General features: G+C 40.7%; 1 protein-coding gene and 1 long non-coding RNA gene across 5 annotated transcripts; both read right to left on the bottom strand.

The window, feature by feature from the left end:
* Positions 1-343: 343 nt before the first annotated feature.
* Positions 344-1,921, bottom strand: LOC133739825 (uncharacterized). Of its 2 annotated transcripts, XR_009860835.1 has the most exons (4): positions 1,585-1,921; positions 1,298-1,512; positions 945-1,002; positions 344-673 (listed from the first exon to the last, which is right to left on the bottom strand). It is a non-coding gene; the product is annotated as an uncharacterized LOC133739825 (long non-coding RNA). The 2 variants fall into 2 exon arrangements; XR_009860834.1 differs by having other exon boundaries at positions 362-673; positions 1,298-1,919.
* Positions 1,922-2,408: 487 nt separating this feature from the next.
* On the bottom strand, positions 2,409-14,214 carry LOC133739824 (protein DETOXIFICATION 45, chloroplastic-like). Of its 3 annotated transcripts, none has more exons than XR_009860832.1 (5): positions 14,064-14,214; positions 3,195-3,266; positions 2,968-3,084; positions 2,781-2,880; positions 2,412-2,680 (listed from the first exon to the last, which is right to left on the bottom strand). XR_009860832.1 is itself a non-coding variant. In XM_062167631.1 (4 exons), exons 1-4 carry the CDS (start codon positions 14,184-14,186, stop codon positions 2,848-2,850), a joined length of 345 nt encoding a protein of 114 aa, XP_062023615.1. In that variant the 5' UTR covers positions 14,187-14,214; the 3' UTR covers positions 2,409-2,847. The 3 variants fall into 3 exon arrangements, 1 of the variants encoding a protein (XP_062023615.1); XR_009860833.1 differs by lacking the exon at positions 14,064-14,214 and adding an exon at positions 3,838-4,051 and having other exon boundaries at positions 2,415-2,680; XM_062167631.1 differs by having other exon boundaries at positions 2,409-2,880.
* Between the last annotated feature and the right edge of the window lie 6,937 nt (positions 14,215-21,151).

The following is a 21,151-nucleotide window of genomic DNA, read 5'->3' as shown; positions in this document are numbered from 1 at the left end:
GGCTAATTGCCACGTCATATCTCCACTTGCCACTAGCCGACAGCTTCTGGGCTTCCACGCACGAGCAGCCTCCTATCCGCTACACGACAAGAGACTGCGGCTCACCCCCATTGCCAGGCGCGTCTATCCTCGTCTCTACTGTTTGGGCCACGGTGGAGGCCTGGGTCATGAACTCAGTCACCATGCTGCCCGAGCTCTTGACTTGGGTCACCTACTGCTCTCTTGCCCTAGGCCCGGTGGAAGGAACAACAGTGGAATTTTGGTGACTTGGGTCACCGTTTGACGTGGTGCCCGGGCACAAAGGCCTCCGGTGAACTTGGCTCAATGGAAACCCTAGGCTCAATCTTATACAGTGTACACAGATAGAACCACCTGCCAGATGCTCTAATTTGTTGCAAGATAATTTGTTGCAAGAATAGGGAAAACTCTACTGAACCGAGTGATATGATTACATAAAAGTTAAAACAATTAATAAAGATCTTACTTTTTATATATACAATAAAAGAATATTGCCAGATGTTGCCAATGAATCAAAAATTGTTTAATCAGCTGATATGACTAGGGAATCCAAAGCTGCAATACACCTGCAACCTGTCGCCAGTTTATGAAAGGTACTCAGCCTAGGATGTCATTCAACCAAATCCAGATTTTGCTAATATCCGCTGGTTACAAGCTAACCCAAAAAAAAAAAACAAAAGGATCAGACATTCTAAAATCTGCAAAACATGTCCATAAGAAAGCCCCCTCTCTAAAATTTAGGCTTGTAAGAAGAATTCCATGAAAAAAGAAAGCAACTGAGACAACAGCTTCATTGACACATCATGCATAATTTGAGAAGAAAAAAAAGTCAATAGACCAACATGAAATCCATTCTTGAAGACATGCATACATTTGCGATCATTAGAGACTCACCTAAAACACACAAAATTTATGAATGCACTGACCTGAGATGTCTCAGTGTCCCTATGCAGGAACCACCATGGACCTGATTTTGAAAGCAATCTGAAAGGAAAGAAGATATGTAAAAGAGGCCAGGTAAAAGAATACAAAAGCAATAATTGCAATGATAAATGGATAAATCATTTGAGTCATCAATTTATTCAAATATTTTTGATTAGTAGATAGATAATGCGCATACTGGTTATCCCAGACAAAAGGCTGATACTGTAGTAGACATACAATTAGCAACAGGTAATTTATTTCCATCAGAGCCATAAACGAGAAACCTAGTTAAAAGGTAGGACGGGTATCTAAAAGATTATAACAGCCAAAATTTGATATAGTATTAGAAAGTCACCTAACAAATCCAGCCACAGCACGCAAGCCCATGAAGAGAGTCAAACCCTATGATGCATGGAAACGTCAAATTGCCTCCGTATCCGGTACCGATACGGGATACGGGTACGAAACGCGTCGGAAACGCGTATCCTTATTTGAATACGTCCATATCCTATTTGGATACGTAAGAATGTAAATAAATCGGATACGTGGGGGTAATCTTGACTTTTTACCCTGAAAAAATAGAAAATAAAAAATAAAAAAAGAGTCCTAAACTCAGATCGAGAGAGAGAGAGAGAGAGACACCTAATCTTAGATCGAGGGAGAGAGTTACAATCTCAGACCCAGATCGAGAGAGAGACTTAATCTCAGCCGCTTCGGAGTTCCTCTGCTGCTCGTCTGGTCTTCTAGCTTCGTCGGATCTTTTCTGCTCGTCTGCTCTTCTTCGCAAGTCGGAATCTTTTCTGCTCAAGACTTCTCCTCATCTTCGATTCGCTTGGACCTTGAAGCTTGGAGCTTCAATTTCTAGCCGCTTCGTGTACGTTTGTTCTACTCTTCTTCTCATATTTGTTATTCGCTGTGGGAGTGTGGAGCTGTGCTAGTAGTTATGATTGTGGATTTGTGGGTCAATTATGAGTGTGATAACAGCTGCTGGGTCAATTATGATTATGGGTCATATTTGTTCTAACAGCTGTTGGGTAAATTATGTTTATGTTTCATATTTTTTTCCTAATTATATATATATATATATATATATATATATATATATATATATATATATATAGAACCTTACTCAGGTGCGGATATCCGCACCTAAGCAAAAACGTACGGATTTTGGGTTTTTCCCCACTTTCCGATCACACATTCACATCTTAACCGTTCAGTTTTTAGGTCCTAATGTATAGATCATCTCTGCAAAATTTCAGCCAATTTGGTGATGGTTAAGGCATCCAAAACTGCAATTTACACGAACGAACCGAATCTGTCGAACCGGAACCGTTCGTATATATTGTTGTAATTTGCTGTTTTGAATGCCTTAACGATCACCAAATTGGCTGAAATTTTGCAGAGGTGATCTATACATTAGGACCTAAAAACTGAACGGTTAAGATATGAAAATGTGATCAGAAAGTGGGTACAAACCGGAAATCCGCACCTAAGCAAAAAGTGCGGATATCCGCACCTGAGAGGCCCTATATATATATATATAATTGGCGTATCCTTCACGTACCCGTATCCAATTACATTTAAGATTTGCCGTTTCCACGTATCCGATCGCATCATATCCGGGTACGCGTACCCGTATCGGTGCTTCTTAGGTCAAACCCAACCAAACCCCAGAAAGACTGATAACAGAAGGAGCATATAGCAGAAAGACGGATGATATTGCACCCACGACCATCTATTGTAAAACTAAAAATTGTCAAAAGATAATAAAAAGAAACGTATACAACTATCATTTGCAGCGCCCAATAATTCTGGATTTCTTTCAAGCAGCTTACCATGGCACGAGCTGCATATGCAAAATCAAAAACACCATCATGGAGACCATCGAAAACATAAGCTAAATTAAGAAGTCAAAGGTTGACTAGCACTGACAAACTGTGGCAAATTTGACAACATCAGCATTGTTATAAAAGACTAACTGCAGTTTCTGTAAAATCACTAAGCATAAATTTTCATACATACCAATACCCCAGATCTAAGGATCTCCAATACTGCAGCATCCTTGGTGAACAAGGTCGCTATAGAACCAAAAGATGTTCCCAGAATTACAGCCAATGAAACACCTATAAACAATCCTATCTGGAAAAACATCCACAATAAGCAACATGAATAAACGATAAAATAAGATCAGTAAAATCTGGGAGCATCCATCTACTAAATAGGTTATAAACCATACAATTAAAGTTTACCTTCAGCATGAAGTCAGTAATCTCTTTAACAATTTTGTATTCGCCTTTTGATGAATAACTCGCAATCAGGGCCTACAGATAGAAATTTAGCTTTATAAGTTTGATGTGATATGCACCAAAGGCACATATTTTTCACGAAAGACCCATAAAGTATATTTGGAAAGTCTAGTAAAAGCTTCTGAGTTCTAAAAAAAACCTAGAGGTGTTTAGATTGTTTAATATACTTAAATCCATAAGCTCTTTGACTCCTAAATTATTCCTCCAAAACCAAATGTGTAAATGTAGGCAGGAATGCACTTTAAATCGTTACCCAATTTAGATCTGTGAAACTCGGATCAAGTGAAAAGCGGAAAACAATGATTGAACTACATCTAAAGAATTTGATAGTGTGAAGAATATAAGGGTGTGTCCTGTAACGTTTTATGAAACTATTTTTTTTTTTTGAAATACTGAATTGTAGAATGAAAACAGAGAATTAAACTACAAGTTTTTAAGATCTAAATACATGTTCGGTACAGAGTATTGTGAAGGAGATTGAACAAGAAGAACCAAATCCCCCAATTTTGTTTATAAAATATATCATATGAAATTGCAAGCTCTTGAATCTTTAGTTCAAAAAGATAATTCAATCAAATGTCCCAACCTTAGTTGTTAATTCCTCTAACCCGTGAGATAATCCAATTATATTGAAGCATAAATACAAAGCTTTCACCCTAAATCATCCGTATAAATTAGATCTGACACATGAAAGAGGGATTTTCTAAATCCTTCATTCTTCTCTACTGCATGATTCTGCAAATTTCAATTGATTGAAAAAGACAGGGAAGAAGAAAGTTAAAACAGCAGATAAAGTAGATGAGATCATGAGAAGAGAAGATAAGTCTCAATGGAAATTGTGGGAGAGAAAGAGAGAAAGATCGATAGAGAGGAGAAGATTTTGTGGATCTATGTTCTTAAAGGTAAAAATAAATAAATCACTTTCTCTAATTTCGGGGTGGGTTGTTTTCAGGAAACAATGAAAACGTCAAAAAGTCATTTCCCATATTTATTCATAGTTCCTAAATTGTTTCCTAAAATTTGTTTTCCCTGTTTTTCAAATTTAATGTACCGAACGCAAATTACATAAGTTTTTGAATTAGTAAAATAAAAAACAGTATCGCAAAATGATACCGAACGGACCCTAATAATTCTCTTAATTGATACAGAACAGTTTACAAGTTTTTATACAAGAAGTATACGTCTCCTACTCCACAATTGTACGCTATGAGCTGTTTTCAATTAACAAAAAAAATTTGTGATGATCTTCAGCAGGTTTGTGCTAAGTTTTGGTGGGGAAGTACAACAGAGAAGAGAAAAATTCATTGGAAGTCTTGGCAATTTTTGTGCCGGCCTAGGGAGGAGGGCGATATGGGGTTTAGAGATTTACATGTTTTTAATATGGCTATGTTGGCTAAACAGGGGTGGAGGATTCTGCAGTATCCGACATCTTTGATTGCAAGAATGTATAAAGCAAGGTACTTCTCGAATTCTACCTTCTGGGAAGCTGAGAGTCATCCCACACCTTCTTTCTCGTGGAGGAGTATCTTTACTGCAAGGAGTGTGTTGGAAAAAGGAGCTAGATGGCAAATAGGGGATGGGAAGGATGTTTTATTGTCTGACCCGTGGGTACCAAAGGCTGCTCCTTTTCGACTTTTACCTATTCAGGGTGGGAGGGACCTGAGCTGGCATGTTAGTGACTTGTTGACTAGGGAAGGGCAATGGAATGAGGAGTTGGTGTATCAGTTTTGTCATGGTGATGATATACCTTCTATTCTTTCTATTCCTTTAAGTAGCCGGCGAGTAACTGATCGTTGGATTTGGCATTTTGATACCAAGGGTCTCTTCTCTGTTAAAAGTGCTTACCGACTTTTAATGGAGGAAGCTAGGGCTGAGGTTGTTCCTGACCAGGTACGTAATTCATGGAAGAAGTTATGGTCGGCTAATTTACCAGGTACAGCTAAATTTTTCTTGTGGAAGGTGTTGAATAATTGTCTTCCAACTGTGGAGAGATTAATTGAGAAACAGGTTCCATTGGAGTCAGGGACATGTATACTTTGTGGGGTGGAGAATGAAACAGCTGAGCATTTATGCAGGTTTTGTCCTTTTGTGATGGAGACTTTGGCAGCAGTGCCTGGATTAGCACGGGTTGGCTATTCTAGTGCAGCAATGCAGTTCCATTTTGTGGATTGGCTGTGGTATTGTGCTTCTCATCTGTCCTCTCAATTATGGGCAATTTTTGTCCATACTTTGTGGGGAGTATGGAGGGAAAGGAATGCAAGGGTATGGGATAATAAGCATACGGTGGTGGCCAATTTTGTGATGCTTCTTTCTGTCAGGCTTCAGGAGTACCAACGACACCATCGTAAAAATAAGAATGGGGGGAATGGAAGAGCTGTACCTTGGAAACCACCAAGTGCAGGATGGGTGAAAGTAAATTTTGATGGAGCTTATCATGGGGCTACTGGTACTGGTGGGATTGGAGTGATAATTCGAGATGATATGGGGCAGTGCTTGGGTGGTTGTTATGCTCCAGTTTCTAATGTTTCTTCTGCTGAGCAGGTAGAAGCTTTGGCTGGGAGAGAGGCTGTCTCACTTGCTATTCAGCGAGGCCTTTCTCCTGTGATTTTTGAGACAGATTCTATTACTCTTTTGCATGCTACAAAGCATATAGTCATCCCCCATACTTCCTTCATTGGTCGTGTGTATGATGACATTATCTTCCATCTTCAACAGATGCAAGGTTCTTATTTTACTCATGCTTATCGTCAAGCCAATGTTGTGGCTCACAATTTAGCTAGTTTTGCTCATTCTTCTTCTAGTTCTTTATTTTGGGGCTCAGAGCCTCCTTCTTGTATTATTGATGTACTTTCAAAGGAGTTTTCCTCCTAGTTTAATTTGAGTTGACAGTTTCTCAAAAAAAAAAAAAATAGTAATACAAATCTTCTAATTAACTTGTGGTGATACTGCAGATCATGACAACTAAGACTCTAACTCACGAAGGATTTCTTTCCTCAATACTCCCCCTCAAGTTGGAATGTATGTTAATTACATCCAACTTGTTCAAAAGTGCTGAAAATTGCTTCGAACCCAATGGCTTGGTGAACAAGTCAGCTGGCTGCTCCTTTGTTTGAATGTGCATGGTTTTAACAAGTCCTCTCTGTACCTTTTCTCGTACAACATGACAATCAATCTCAATATGTTTTGTACGCTCATGGAAAACGGGATTTGATGCGATATGTATTGCCGCCTGATTATCACAGAAAAGCTTGACTGCATGCGCATGTTTAACATTCAAATCCCTTAACAAATTTTGAATCCATGTAATCTCACAACATGTTGTTGCCATAGACCTGTACTCCGCTTCTGCACTGGAGCGTGATACTGTTCCTTACTTTTTGGTTTTCCATGAGATGGGTGCGTTTCCTAAGAAAATGCAATAGCCTGTAGTCGATCTTCTTGTTTCCTTGCAACGTGCCTAGTCTGCATCACAATACGCCTTGATTTCCAGCTGACCAGTGGATGGCAAGAGGATTCCTTGTCCTGGAGTTTGCTTAACATATCTTAACACCTTGTAAGCTGCATCTAAGTGAGGTTGTCGTGGTCTATCCATAAATTGACTTAGGATATGTACTGCATACACAAGGTCGGGTCTCGTGATTGTTAAATATATGAGTCTCCCAACTAATCGACGATACTAAGCTGCGTCCTTCAACACCACTCCTTCACCTTGTGTTAACACTAAGTTTTGATCAACAGGAAATTTCGACGGTTTGGCACCTAGAAAGCCTGCATCCTCAAGAACCTCTAGCGCATACTTTCGTTGGCACAAGGCCATGCCTTGTTTTGATCTCGCCACCTCTATACCAAGAAATTATCTCAATTGGCCCATGTCTTTGAGCTTAAACCGACTTGCAAGAAATTTCTTTGAATTGTCTCCGTGATATCTTGCAAATTATTTTCTGCCACTATAACATCATCAACATATACTAGCAAGGCTATGAACCTACCTTCAACGTTTCGAACGAAGAATGAATAATCTGACCAGGACTGACTGAATCCTCCAGCTTTGAGGGCAGCAGAAAGTTTCAAAAACCATTGCCTTGATGCTTGCTTGAGGCCATACAATGATTTGTGTAATTTGCAGACCCTATTCTCCCCCTTTCGTCCGAAACCAGGAGGCAACTTCATGCAGACGTCTTCATATAAGTCGCCATTGAGGAAGGCGTTAGTGACGTCTAATTGATGGAGATACCAATCCTGTAAAGCCGCAAGGCTAAGCAATACTCGAACTGTTGTGAGTTTGGCAACTGGAGCGAAAGTCTCATGGTAATCAATCCTGGAAACCTGGCTATAACCCTTCGCAACCAAACGAGCTTTATACAGCTCTACTGTGCCGTCTGGATTGTGTTTAATCTTGTACACCTAATTGCATCCGATTGGTTTCTTGTCAGAGGGCAAAGGAACTAAGCTCCATGTTTTGTTCTCTTGAAGTGCCTGAATCTCTTTGTTCATAGCTTCTCTCCAGCGTGGTTCAAGAATAGCTTGAGAAAAAGATGTGGGTTCCTTCTCGAGGGTGATATTAGTGAAAGCTCTAGTTGAGGAGAGAGTCTGTCATAAGAAAGAACATGAGCAATGGAATGAGGAGTACCTGAGGGGTTAGCCAGATTGACCTCGCTCGAGGATGATGGTGGTGCAGTGCGTGAAGGAAGGGTTGTCTCAATGTGAAAGCCTTGCAATGCGGTCAGAGCTCTAGTTAGTCGTGTAGATCATCGTGGCTGAAGTAGTGAAGGAGGTGCATTGTTTGGTAGAAGTGTGGTTTGGGATATAGATGAGTCCAATGGTTCAATGTTGGACGGAGAAGGGGAAGAAGACGTAGGAGCAGAAGAGTCCGAGTTATTTGTGGGATTGGTAGGAATATCAGCAGCGGAAGTTATGGGATGAGGATTAATAGATGATTCTGAGAGATTTGAGGAGAGATACGGGTCATTTAATTGTGGTGAGTTGGATAAGGAAGTAAAGGATGTGTCGTTATCAATGGGAAATAAGTTGGATGAGGAAGGAAAGATTGGAGGGATTGATGGAGAATTAATAGGAGACGAAGATGGAGAAGATACACCTTGATAAGGAAACTCTGTCTCAAAGAAGATTACATCACGGGACACCATTACTTTCTTATCCTTCAAGCTATAGACTTTATACCCTTTTTGACCATGAGGATAACCTAGAAAGATACATTCAGTAGAACGTGGATCGAATTTGCTAGGACGAATAGGATGAGTAGACACAAAACAACGGCAACCGAAAACACGTAGGTGCGAGTAGGTTGGTGATTTGGAAAATAATTTTTCGAAAGGTGTTTTTCCTTGCAAAAGGGGTGTGGGTGTTCTATTTATCAAATATGCAGCGGTGAGGATGGCATCACCCCAAAAAGGTTTTGGCAAATGTGATTGAAAAAGAAGTGCATGAGCAACGTTCAACAAGTGTCTGTGTTTGCGCTCAACTACGCCATTTTGTTGTGGCGTGTTGATGCAACTAGTCTGATGTAAAATGCCTTTGGAAGAATAAAAATCTATGCACTTAAATTCTGGACCATTGTCACTCCGAACAATTTTTATTCTTTTACCAAATTGATTTTCGACTAAGTTGACGAAATGAATAAGTAGAGCTCATGCTTCTGATTTGTGATGCATGAGATAGACCCAAGTGCTCCTAGAGTAATCATCTACAATAGTTTGGAAATATTGTGCTCCAGAGAGAGACGGGATGTGATAGCTGCCCCATATGTCCACATGAATTAAATCAAAGCAAGAATTACTAGATCAAATACTCAAAGGAAAAGGTCTTCTGGTTTGTTTAGCTAAAGGGAAAATAGAACAATGACTTGCATCGCAAGATTTATTTTGCAGGAAGGGAAACAACAATGATACTCTACTGGATGGGTGTCCGAGTCTTTGATGCCATATGTCAGGTGTCTTGGTCTCCACCACATTGCACGTTCCTTTCCTTGGCATGTTGAGACAGTATAGTCCCTCACTTTCAGCTCCCGTCCCAATCATCCTCCCCGAGCGAAGGTCCTGTATAAAACAAACTTGCTTAAGAAATATGGTGATGTAAAGAGAGTCAAAAGCAAGTTTACTGATAGATATGAGATTGAGGTGAAACAATGGGACACAAAGCACGTTGTGAAGAACAAAGTGTGGATAAAATTTCACTGTCCCTATGTGGGAAACCGGTAACGTGGTACCATCAGGCAACTTCACTGTTCGATTGGACACAGGTTGGAGGGATGTAAGGAAAGAATAACTACAAACTATGTGTGATGCCCCGGAAATTTGTATTTATTTTTCGAGGATTTTCCGGAATTTAATTGGTGGTTATTGGACGGTTTTGTGGCTCGTGGATAGAGCGGAAGTGTTTCGGACGAATAATTATTCGAATCTCACAGTTTAGGAGGTCGTGTGAAGTTTGACTTTTTATTCGTTGGGATTCTCCAAAAACTTCCTTTATGAGAGTTGTAGAGCGCGTCGATACGAGTTCGTGGACATATGGAACGCGTCAATCGGAGTTCGTATGAAGAAGTTATGGGCTTCGGAAAAACTTTCCATTTTAGTATAAAATGACGAATTTTTGGGAAAATTGCAAAAGAGCCCATATTTCCCAAAAAGGAAACCCGAGCCTTCTTCTCTCCCGAGCCCGTGTGCAGCCTCCATTTTCGTCGGCGTCGTTCTCCCTCCTCCGGCCACCGTTTGCTTCGATTCAAAAGGGGATTTTGCTCGCCTCGACCTCGTCTACACGTTTGTGGAGGTGTTTCATTGTGGGTCGAGCTGTGGTGAGCATGGCAAGGTCGAGAAGAGGCCGCGGAGGAGCTGCATATCACCTTGATCGGAGTCGGCGATTCCGGCCGCCATAGCCGGTGGTTCTTGAGGGCTTTTGGAGCCCTGAGGACGTGGATGCTTCTCCCAAAGTGACTTGCATCGATTCAACTCGTGGAGGTCGAATTTTGGAATTGAAATTCTAGGGTTTCAATCGGTCCGATTTGTTCTAAGGTAAAATTCGATCGATTGGTTTATAATTGCACTTTGTTGTAGTTATGAAAGTTGAAATTGGGGTTGAGATGAAGAACTTTGGTGTTGGAAGTTTTGCCTAATTCCGAGTTTGGTTTGGCGGCAGCGCCGCCACAGTGTTAGTGTTTTCCGGCCACCTCAGGATAGTTTTTGTTCCTGATTTCGATCTACTTGTCGATACGAGCATTTCGATATACAATATGTAATTTTTGGAGATCGTATGAGCATGCTAGGGTTTTTACTGTTTCGGACCGTTCGATGTTTCGATCCGTGAGGATTCGAGCGTTCGATCAACTTGTGGTTTTGACATATCGATCATAGAAGTATTCCGGAGACATTGGGTGGTCTCGGATGTGGTTTCGCCTCGATTGGTGTCAAATTGGGGATTTTAGTTCAAAACAGGGGTTTCAGACTTAAATCGTTTGTGAATTGTTACTAAGTAGAGACCTTATGTGTTTAGGTACTTGACAGGCTTGTGTTGAGCGGATTGCGACGATTTGTTCTTGTCTTGGTTAGCGTGTGAAGACGTAGCGGGATTCAGAGGTGAGTAAATCTCACGATATTCGTTATGAGCCAAATTACCATATTGTCTTGGAGTTATGGGATTAACTGTGACTATAGTGGTATTAGTGGCATTCCTGAGTGGATGACCATGTATATATATATTGCGTGATATGTATATATATATATGTATGTATTGGTGGAACCTGTGTGATGAGTTGGATGATTACTATCTGTGTGATGATTGGTGAAATTGTGTATTGAGTTGTGATTGTAGAATATCATGTGTTGAGATACCATGGGTCTAATATGACCGTCTTAAGTGAGATTTAAGATATGGTAAAGCTTGTGTAGGAATATCTGTGTGATGAATTGATGACATCAGTTTGATGAATCTTTGTGATGATTATCATGTAAAGCTTGTGTAGGCATATCTGTGTGAAAAATCGGTGAAGTCTGTGTGATGATTGCTATCTGTGTGATGACCAGCAATGAGTCTTTGTGATGATTGCTATCTGTGTGATGATTAGTTGGATGATCGCTATTTGTGTGATAACTGGCGATATCTGTGTGATGACCGGCGATATTTGTGTTATGATTAGTTGGATGATCGTTATTTGTGTGATGACTGGCGATATCTGTGTGATGATTAGTTGGATGATCGCTATCTGTGTGATGATCAGTAGGATGATGGCTATCTGTGTGATGATCGGTGAAATCTGTGTGATGACAGCTCGGTAGCGGAGTTGAATTGTTATTAAGTTAACAAAGATCGAGAGGACTGCTGTGATAGTCAGAGCTACCTATGGAAGTCAGAGTGTGGGGTTATGACGATTACTATGACTTGTTTTGCTTGTTTTGAATTGTGATTGCCTTGTTTCTTCTTGATTTTATTGATTGATGGTTTGATTTATCTTGAAGACCATAGTGGTGACGATTGTGCTCTGTATGAGGATAGGAAGGTGATTCATTGTTTTCACCTTGATGTCATGTTGATGACAAAGGCTTCCGGTGGGAAGGAAACGAGTGTGATCCTTGTGATTTGTCGTTGTGCGTCAAGGGATTTCCAAACATTATCTGAGGAGGTTTTGTTTGACGGGAAATTTGTGTAATGGGATGCTAGGTTGAGAATCTGAGCATGTAGTTTAGTCACGAGTTGACCTACGTAAGCATGTTATGGAAGATTTTGAAACAGATGGTTGTAGTTGTGAGTTATGTGCTTATCGTGGTTAGGTTGAGGTGACTTAAGAATGTGTTTATGTTTTGTATTTTTGAGTTTACTCATACGGGCTTGCAAAAGCTTACCTGGTTTGTTGTGTGGCAACCCAGTGCACCATTCAAACAGTGTAGGGGTTAATCTTGCAGGTCAGGGTAATCGTGGCTGAACCTGAGGTGGCGTGCTGGCAGCATTACGGTAGGAAGCCAATTTTGTGACTTTACTGTTATAAAGACTTCCGCTTGTAGTGAGCTCTGAGGAGCATTTACGTTTTATCTTGTTGTTGACAATTTAATTCGTAAGCTTATATAATATATGACTCTGTGGAGTGGGTCAATATTGACATAGTAGGTTCAGGGCATCAATATGTGTGTAGTTTAAAGGGAAAAAGTTTCCAGGTAATTGATATTGATGACTGGACGTTCACGCATGTATAATTATGAGATTATATATCGATTTTTATTTGTGTAAAAAATCAGGGGCGTGACAGTGGTCACTAGCCCCACTGTCAAGAATCCATGTCACATCTTTATTATCGTGAGAGAGGGAAAAAGCTTTACCTGACAAGTCCTCATAGTTAGGAATGTTACCAACGAAATTGGCAGAGGGCTGTTTCGAATTCAACATCTCTAGTAGCTGGTGCCCATCGTTGGTATTGGTAGTTGCTGTTTTAATTTTGCTCAAGAGCCCTATCATTTGCTGGCATTCACTTTGTGACAATGGAAAGGTCGGCATATCTTCTTTGCTCTCATTCATCAACCCTACATGATTGGTTCTGGAACTGCTTTGGCCTTCTCCCATGATCTTCTTCCGTCTACGGCAGTACTCGAAAGTGTGACCCTTACCATTACAATAGGTATACTTGAGATGTGCCCTATAGTTCTTGGTATTGTGGTTAGTCATGTTACACTTCTCACAAAATTTGGCCTCTCCTTCTATTGTTTGAAAATCACGTGCAGTCCTTTTGACAAAGAAAGTCGAAGCTTCAGATGAGGACGCCGGCTTCACATTAGACACTGCTGTCTATTTCTCATGCTGTAACACTGCTGCATAGGCTTTGTTCAAATATGGGAGAGGATCCATGCTGATAATATTGCTCCGTGTCTGCGCATAGCTCTCGTTGAGCCCCATCAAAAACATCATGGTTTTCTGAGTTTCGATGTAGGCCTTAACTTTAGTAGCAGCCTCACAGTTGCAAGGAGGAAAACCACACAGAGCATCTTTTTCATCCCATAAGGCCTTGAGCTTTGTGAAAAATGATGTGACAGAGTTTGTACCCTGTTCACAATCATGGATGACGTTTTCTATCTGGAACAAGGACACAGTGTTAGTGTGAGAAAAGCGCTAGCTCCTTCAGTTCTAACCACATACCTCTTGCATCTCTGCAGTGAATGACACTGCCTGAAATTTCTTTCGACATCGCACCTAGTAGCCAGGTTTTAACAAGAGTATTGCAGCGTTCCCACTGCCTCTGTTCATCGGGGTTATGTGTAGGTTTTGTGAGGGTTCCATCTACGAAGCCCTTCTTGTTCTTGATTGTGAGTGCCATAGTCATTGACTGGACCCAGTTTGTATAATTGTCTTCCACCAGCGGCTGTGAGACAAGAACAGCCCCCGGTTGATCCAAGTGATGGAGGAAAAGGGGATGATTTACATTCTCCCATGGTGCTGAGGTTTTGGAAGTCTCTGAGCCCTTGCTTGGTGAATCCAGGGACTTCTCTTCTTTGTCACCAGCCATAGGGTATTTGTGTTATAGGTTTCTAGGTACTCAAGAGCGATTGCTCTGATACCATAAAGAATTTGATAGTGTGAAGAATATAATAATTCTCTTAATTGATACAAAACAGTTTACAAGCTTTTATACAAGAAGTATAAGTCTCCTACTCCACAATTGTAGGACTAATTATAGTAATTCAAATCTTCTAATTAACTTGTGGTGATAGTGTGATACTGCAGATCATGACAACTAAGACTCCAACTCACGAAGGATTTCTTTCCTCAATAACATCAAATGAGAACGAATTATGATGATGAATACGAAGCTAATACCTGACCAGAGGTAGCGAGTGCATCAGTTAGAAGGGATACAACCAACCATACTTGTATACATATCTGATGAGCAGCCATAGCTACTGGACCTTGACGAGCAGCCATTGATGTTCCTAATGTCATGGTCGTGGGAACAGCAAGAGTTCTTCCCAGAAGAAAACCACCTATCTCATCCCAGAGTTCCAAATTAAGGCAATTAGGTAAAGAATTTTGAAAAAGGAACGTAACCGAGAAGATTATTTACGAAGAAAAGAAACAGTTTTACATGTACTTCGACCACAATACAATGAGAAGTGAAACATCAAAATATAACAATCAGATTACTCAATCCACAATCGAATTCAACTACTATAATAATTCTGTATTGCTATTCATCCAATGATATAATTGAAACATCACTGGAAAAGATGGTATTTTCCTATATGAGTTTTGATACTGGATAAATGAAAAGACAGATTTCAAATTTTTTAGTTTTTCTTTGCACGAATAAGTTCATGGGGAAATTCTACGGTACCTGTATGTATGTGATACACTCATTTACAGATCTGACAACAATTTTGTTGTCATTGTGGTAAATAGAGTTATTTTTTGCGTAATTTTAGTTCTACTACAGGTAATTACTCCACCTACGATATTTTTACAAGTTTATAAACAAATTGTTGTCGATGTAGTAACTTGGTTCAATTATATGTAAATTTGTAAAACAAATGTGATAACTTTGTTGTTAATGTTGTAAATTTGGTTCAACTTAATTGTAATTTTGGTTCAATTAGATGTAAATGAGTGTATGATAAACATCCAAGTACTCTAGACAACCCCTCAGTTCATGGATTACCTTTGAATATAATTCGGTTGTTCTGCATGAATGAACTCATAGTCTTCTATTGAATTATATTTCCTTCTTTACTTCAAGCATTTTGTTCAAAAGTTCTTCTCATCTAAATTGTATGGTGATAAAGTAAAATGACTGCTATGATCATTTTCACATTTGCAGATGGTTGTGGTGAACTCAATGTTGGCGTGAGTTATACCGTGTATTATTAGGGTTGTATATCTTGTGTATTATTAGGAACATTCTCTTCTATTTTGTTTCCTAATAGGACATGGACAGTTGTATCTTGTATATATACTCCATTCTTGGAGAAGATTAATAACACATATTAGAAAACCCTAAAATTCCTTTGTTTCTTGGTTCTTTTTGACTTGGTATCAGAGTCGAGATCCATTCGGACTCGGTTGTGCTATTCGGTTTCCGCTGCGAGAAACTTTGTTTGCTTTGATCTTTTGTCTCTCGGCCTTTTTTGGATTTGTTTGCTGGTTCTTTTGGTTCGATTGGTTTGAGATTGGTGGTCCTTGTTCTTTTGGGAATTAATCTGTCCATCTAGTTCGTGGCTGTTGATTGGTGGTCCCCCTCTTTGGCCTTGATTGTTATTGTTGCTGACCTCCTCCTTGTATTGATTGGTTGCTGGACACCTTGGTTTCTTGGAGAAGATAATCTTTAATAAAGCCAACAGTTTGTTTCTTTGAATATTTGTTTCTTTGAATATTCATTGGTCAGTGCCCTCTGTTGCTACAATTGTCACAACTTTATTTAGCATTTACGGAAGAAAGAGATGGTGGACTTGAAGATCACTAACGGGAAAAGTGAGTCTGGAGAGACAAGTTCTGTGGCCCATGAAGTCCTAATTGTTCAGAATGTCACAGATAACTCCAGTTTTGGTGTCAAACTTGATCGTACCAATTATCAGTTATGGTAGAGACTTATGAAGATCCATATTCAGGGGATTGGAAAGTGGAGTTATGTTACCAGTAGTGCAGCAAGACCTATTGCAGGTCCAAAAGCTGATGAATGGGATACGGAAAATAATAATGTGATGGAAATTCTTCTCAAAGCTAGCTATGACTCCGGAGGTGATGAGATTATTTGCTAACTATGATTCTCCCAAAGCAATTTGGGATTCTGTTGCTGCTACATATTATGATGGGAGTGATTTTGCTCGTGTTCATGAATTGAATGTCAAAGCTTTCAAAATAACTCAGAGTGGACAGCCTGTTGCAACCTTTTATGCAAATTTGAAGACAATTTGGCAGGAACTTGATCAGAGGAACCCTAATCCTATGACTTGTGAAGCGGATATTAATTCCTATCGGAATGAGCAGGACAAGATGCGTGTCCATATTTTTCTTGCTGGCTTGGACCCTCACTTTGAAGGGGCAAAGAATGAGTTATTGCGTCTTGCAACTCCACCTACGTTGGAGCAAGCTTTTGCTTATATCCGAAGAGATGAAGGTAACAAGGCTGTCGCTCAGAACCTTCATACTGAAATTTCTAGTTTGGCAATCCATGCTACATCCCCATCTACCCTAGTTCCGTCTCAGAACCAGTATCAACCACGGACTCAGGGATATCAGCAGAATCAGAATTATAACCAAATGACTTGTAACTATTGCAAGGAAGCTGGACATTTCAAGAATCAATGCCCTAAGCTACGAATGTTTAATTACAGCAACTCTGGTTGGAGAGGAGGCAATAATTCTGGAGGTCGTGGAGGACGCGGTGGTGGTCAAAGAGGCAAAGTTGCAATTCAATTAGTGCCAGAACCTGACTTCTATAGCATTGAGGGACAAGATCCCTCAAAGGGTAATGTTTCCTTGACTAAGGAAACTCGAGGTAAAATTGGTGTTGCTTTACATGTTTCTGACTTTACTGGTAGTGATACTTGGATAATTGATTCTGGTGCGTCTGACCATATGACCTATGATAAGTCATTCTTTATGTCTATGTCATCCCCCTCTATATCTCATGTGTCTAACGCGAATGGTGCATCTTTTCCGGTCTCAGGTATTGGGTATGTTCAGGTTACACCATCCATTGTATTGCATGATGTGCTTTATGTACCTTCGTTGTCTCATCATCTTTTATCTGTCTCCCAGTTGGGGTCACAAAATAAGTGCTCTGTAACATTTTACCCAATGTACGTTATTTTTCAAAATCTGTGCACCAAGGTGATCATGGGCAAGGGAGACCTGAGGGGAAGACTGTTTCACTTGGATTACATGTACGCAGAGCCAACACAAGCACCGGAACCACCTTTGGCCCTGACGTTGAGTTCTGACCGATTGAGTGAACTATGGTTGTGGCACCAGCGGTTGGGTCATCCATCTTTTGGAGTTATGAAGAAGTCCATGCCTTCATTGTTTTTTGGAGTTAGTGAGTCTAACCTACATTGTGAAACTTGTGCTTTGGCTAAGAGTCATAGGTCTAGTTATCCTTCAAGTTTTCATTCTAGTACTATGCCTTTTGAGTTAATTCATTCAGATGTGTGGGGTCCTTCTAAACATTCTACCCTTTCTGGAATGCGATATTTTGTGTTATTCATTGATGACTTTACTCGATTATCTTGGGTTGTTTTGCTTAAGTCCCAAGATTCTGTTTTCACTGCTTTTACAGCATTCCATAGTCTTATTTGTACTCAATATGATGCTCATGTTAAGGTTTTTCGTTCCGATAACGGGGGTGAGTTTGTCAATCATTCTTTTCATGATTATTTCCAACAGCATGGCATAATACATCAAACCTCATGTCCACAAACTCCCGAGCAATATGGGGTGTCTGAACGGAAAAACCGTCATCTTCTCGACATGGCTTGGTCTCTTTTACTCAGTGCTAACATGCCTACGTATCTTTGGGGAGAGGCTATTTTGTGTGCTTCTCATCTTATCAACCGTCTTCCATCTACCTCTCTTCAAGGTCATGTCCCACTTGAGGTTTTGTCTCACAACGTTTCTATTCCATCATCTAACACCCTTCCTGCTCGTGTCTTTGGTTGTGTTGCTTATGTTCATCTGTATAAGAATCAGAGGACAAAATTGGATGCCAGAGCCCTTAAGTGTGTGTTTGTGGGATATGGTTCTCATCAGAAAGGCTACAAAAATTTTATGTCACTATGAACGTTGCGTTCAATGAAGATGCCTGTTATTTTTCACCTCCTGTGACTCATCGTCAGGGGGAGAAGCCTTGTTACTATGAAGATTTGTTCAGTCGGCAAGATGGGAGGCCTGAGTTCTATGGTCTGGAGTATTTGGGCACTGAACGTGACACAGAGACTTTGGGAACTGAATGTGACAAAGAGGATAGTTGCCCACTGATGGGTCCCACCTCCAAGGACAGCTGCCCACTGATTGGTCCCCCCTCTAACAAACGCAGCACATCACTCCAACAGGAGCCTAACAACTCCGGCCACCGCATAACACAGATCGACCACTTACCCAGTCCACCGATCCACAACAGGTCCGGTTTGGACCCCGCGACCCGGGAACGGAGCTTCGGGTCTGCTTTGGACCTTGCGACCCGGGAGAGAACGTCCAGTCGTCTGGAGATGGGCCGACTGTGGATATGGATATCAGGTCGGCCCGAGATGGGCATCGGGCACGGCAGTTCGCGTCGGGAGTTGGGTCGCCCGGAGATGGGGATCTAGACCTGGGGGGATCGGCAGAAGATAGGCATCCGAAACGGAGCTGCAGCAGTTCCCGATCCAGCAGTTCGCTTCCAGATTCCATCCAGTCGGCCGGAGATGCAGCAGTTCCAGATTCCGATTCCGTTGTTGATACCAGTGGGTTTGATTCAGTTGCTTTGCACAGTCCCCCTTCTTCTTCAGAGGTCTCACTTGCCCCCACGTCACCTGAGGTACCTTCTCCTCCTTTTTTGTCTAATCCATCTTCTATGTCAAAGTGTGTTCCCACCAAACATGTGCCTAGTCGGTGAAACCGTGGTCAGCCCCCCAAACGCTATGAACCCACACTCAATGCAAAAACTAAATACCCTGTTGCTAATTATGTGTCGACCCATAGGCTGTCTAAACCTTATGTTGCCTTTGTGAATCAATTATCTTCTGTGTCTCTTCCTAGTAAAGTGCAGGATGCAATGCAGGATGAGAAGTGGATGCAAACAATGACAGTCGAAATGGATGCTCTTGAGAAGAATTTTACGTGGGAATTAGTATCATTACCGCCCGAAAAGAAGACGGTTGGTTGTCGGTGGGTGTTTACCGTGAAGCACAATTCGGATGGATCGGTGGACAGGTACAAGGCTAGATTAGTAGCTAAAGGCTATACTCAGAAGTATGGGGTGGATTACGATGAGACGTTTGCACCAGTGGCCAAAATTAACACAATTCGGGTACTTCTTTCGTTAGCTGCGAATATTGATTGGCCTTTGCAACAGTTTGATGTTAAGAATGCATTCTTGCATGGTGATCTGCATGAAGAGTTTTATATGGATTTGCCTCCTGGCTATGGTACTTCCACTAAAGAGCAAGTGGTGTGCAAATTGAAGAAGTCTCTTTATGGTCTGAAGCAGTCTCCCAGATCTTGGTTTGGCCGGTTTACCAAGTTCATGAAGAAAATTGGGTACCGGCAGAGCAATTCTGATCATACCTTGTTCCTCAAACGCCAGTATGGTAAAGTGACTGCCTTGATTATTTATGTTGATGACATGGTTGTGACAGGTGATGACTTGGAGGAGATTCAAAGGTTACAAGGTCAGTTATCTTCTGAATTTGAGATGAAAGATTTGGGTAACTTGAAATATTTCTTGGGAATTGAAGTTGCTCGTGGGAAGGATTGTATTGTGTTGAGTCAAAGAAAGTATGTTCTAGACTTGTTGGCAGAAACAGGTATGCTTAACTGTCAACCTGCCGATACTCCTATCGAATAGAACCATCGATTAGCAGAGTATTTGGATCAAGTACCTACAAATAAAGCGAGATACCAGAGGTTAGTCGAACGGTTGATTTATTTGTCTCACACTAGACCGGATTTAGCTTATGCAGTTAGTGTGGTGAGTCAGTTTATGCATAATCCCAGTGAGGCTCATATGGGTGCTGTATTTCGTATTTTGCGGTATTTAAAGTCTGCTCCAGGGAAGGAGTTAATTTTTTCAAAATACGGTCACCTAGATATTTCTGGATACACAGATGCAGACTGGGCAGGTAGTATTACAGATCGCCGGTCTACTTCGGGCTACTTCACATTTGTAGGTGGTAACTTGGTTACGTGGAAGAGCAAGAAACAGAAGGTGGTGGCTCGTTCTAGTGCAGAAGCAGAGTATAGAGGAATGGCCCGAGAACTTTGTGAGATGTTGTGGTTGAGAAATTTGTTGAGAGATTTAGGGTTCAAGCAGAACAAGGCTGTGCCGCTTTATTATGATAATAAGGCTGCAATTGAAATTGCTCACAACCTTGTTCAGCATGATCGTACGAAACATGTGGAGGTAGATCGACATTTCATTAAAGAAAACCTTGATAGAAAGGTCATTTTGTTTCCTTTCGTTCCTACTGAAGAATAGTTGGCAGATATTCTCACAAAGGCTCTCTCAAGTAAAGTTTTTTTATGACTCACTCGCCAAGTTGGGCATCCATGATCTGTATGCACCAACTTGAGGGGGAGTGTTGGCGTGAGTTATACCGTGTATTATTATGGTTGTATATCTTGTGTATTATTAGGAATATTCTCTTCTGTTTTGTTTCCTAATAGGACATAGACAGTTGTATCTTGTATATATACTCCATTCTTGGAGAAGATTAATAACACATATTAGAAAACCCTAAAATTCCTTTGTTTCTTGGTTCTTTTTGACTCTCAACAAACCAAGCCTTCTAAAACCAAAACATCTTCGTGTATGCCATACGAAAACCCCTACCTCGCCCCCGGGAAGACCAAATTCCATAATTTATATACCCATGGCCCCAAACCTAAACCCTAAAACAGCTCTCTTACCTACCTATATGAGTCATGGCCAAGATAATACAGCAAGAGTTTTATGTCTAAACTTCATGGGGAGGGTTTATCAGCATGAGTGACAGAACTTACCAGATTTTATGTATCCACCAAATTACAATGATCAAATCTTTGGAGGCAATAGTACTGCTTTCTTATTTAAAAACCAGATCATTAAAAATGTGACGGTGTATCTGAAACCAAAAATTCAAGACCATTCACTTGCCAAGTAAAGCCAAAATAAAAGGGTATAATATGAGAAAACTATCAAGAATCACATACTGAGATATAATAGTAGAAATTGTTGCACC

The sequence above is a fragment of the Rosa rugosa genome, chromosome 3, assembly GCF_958449725.1.
Source record: "Rosa rugosa chromosome 3, drRosRugo1.1, whole genome shotgun sequence".
NCBI lineage: Eukaryota > Viridiplantae > Streptophyta > Magnoliopsida > Rosales > Rosaceae > Rosa > Rosa rugosa.
Note: the sequence above shows the minus strand (reverse complement) of the source record. Positions and strands in the feature narration are given on the sequence as shown.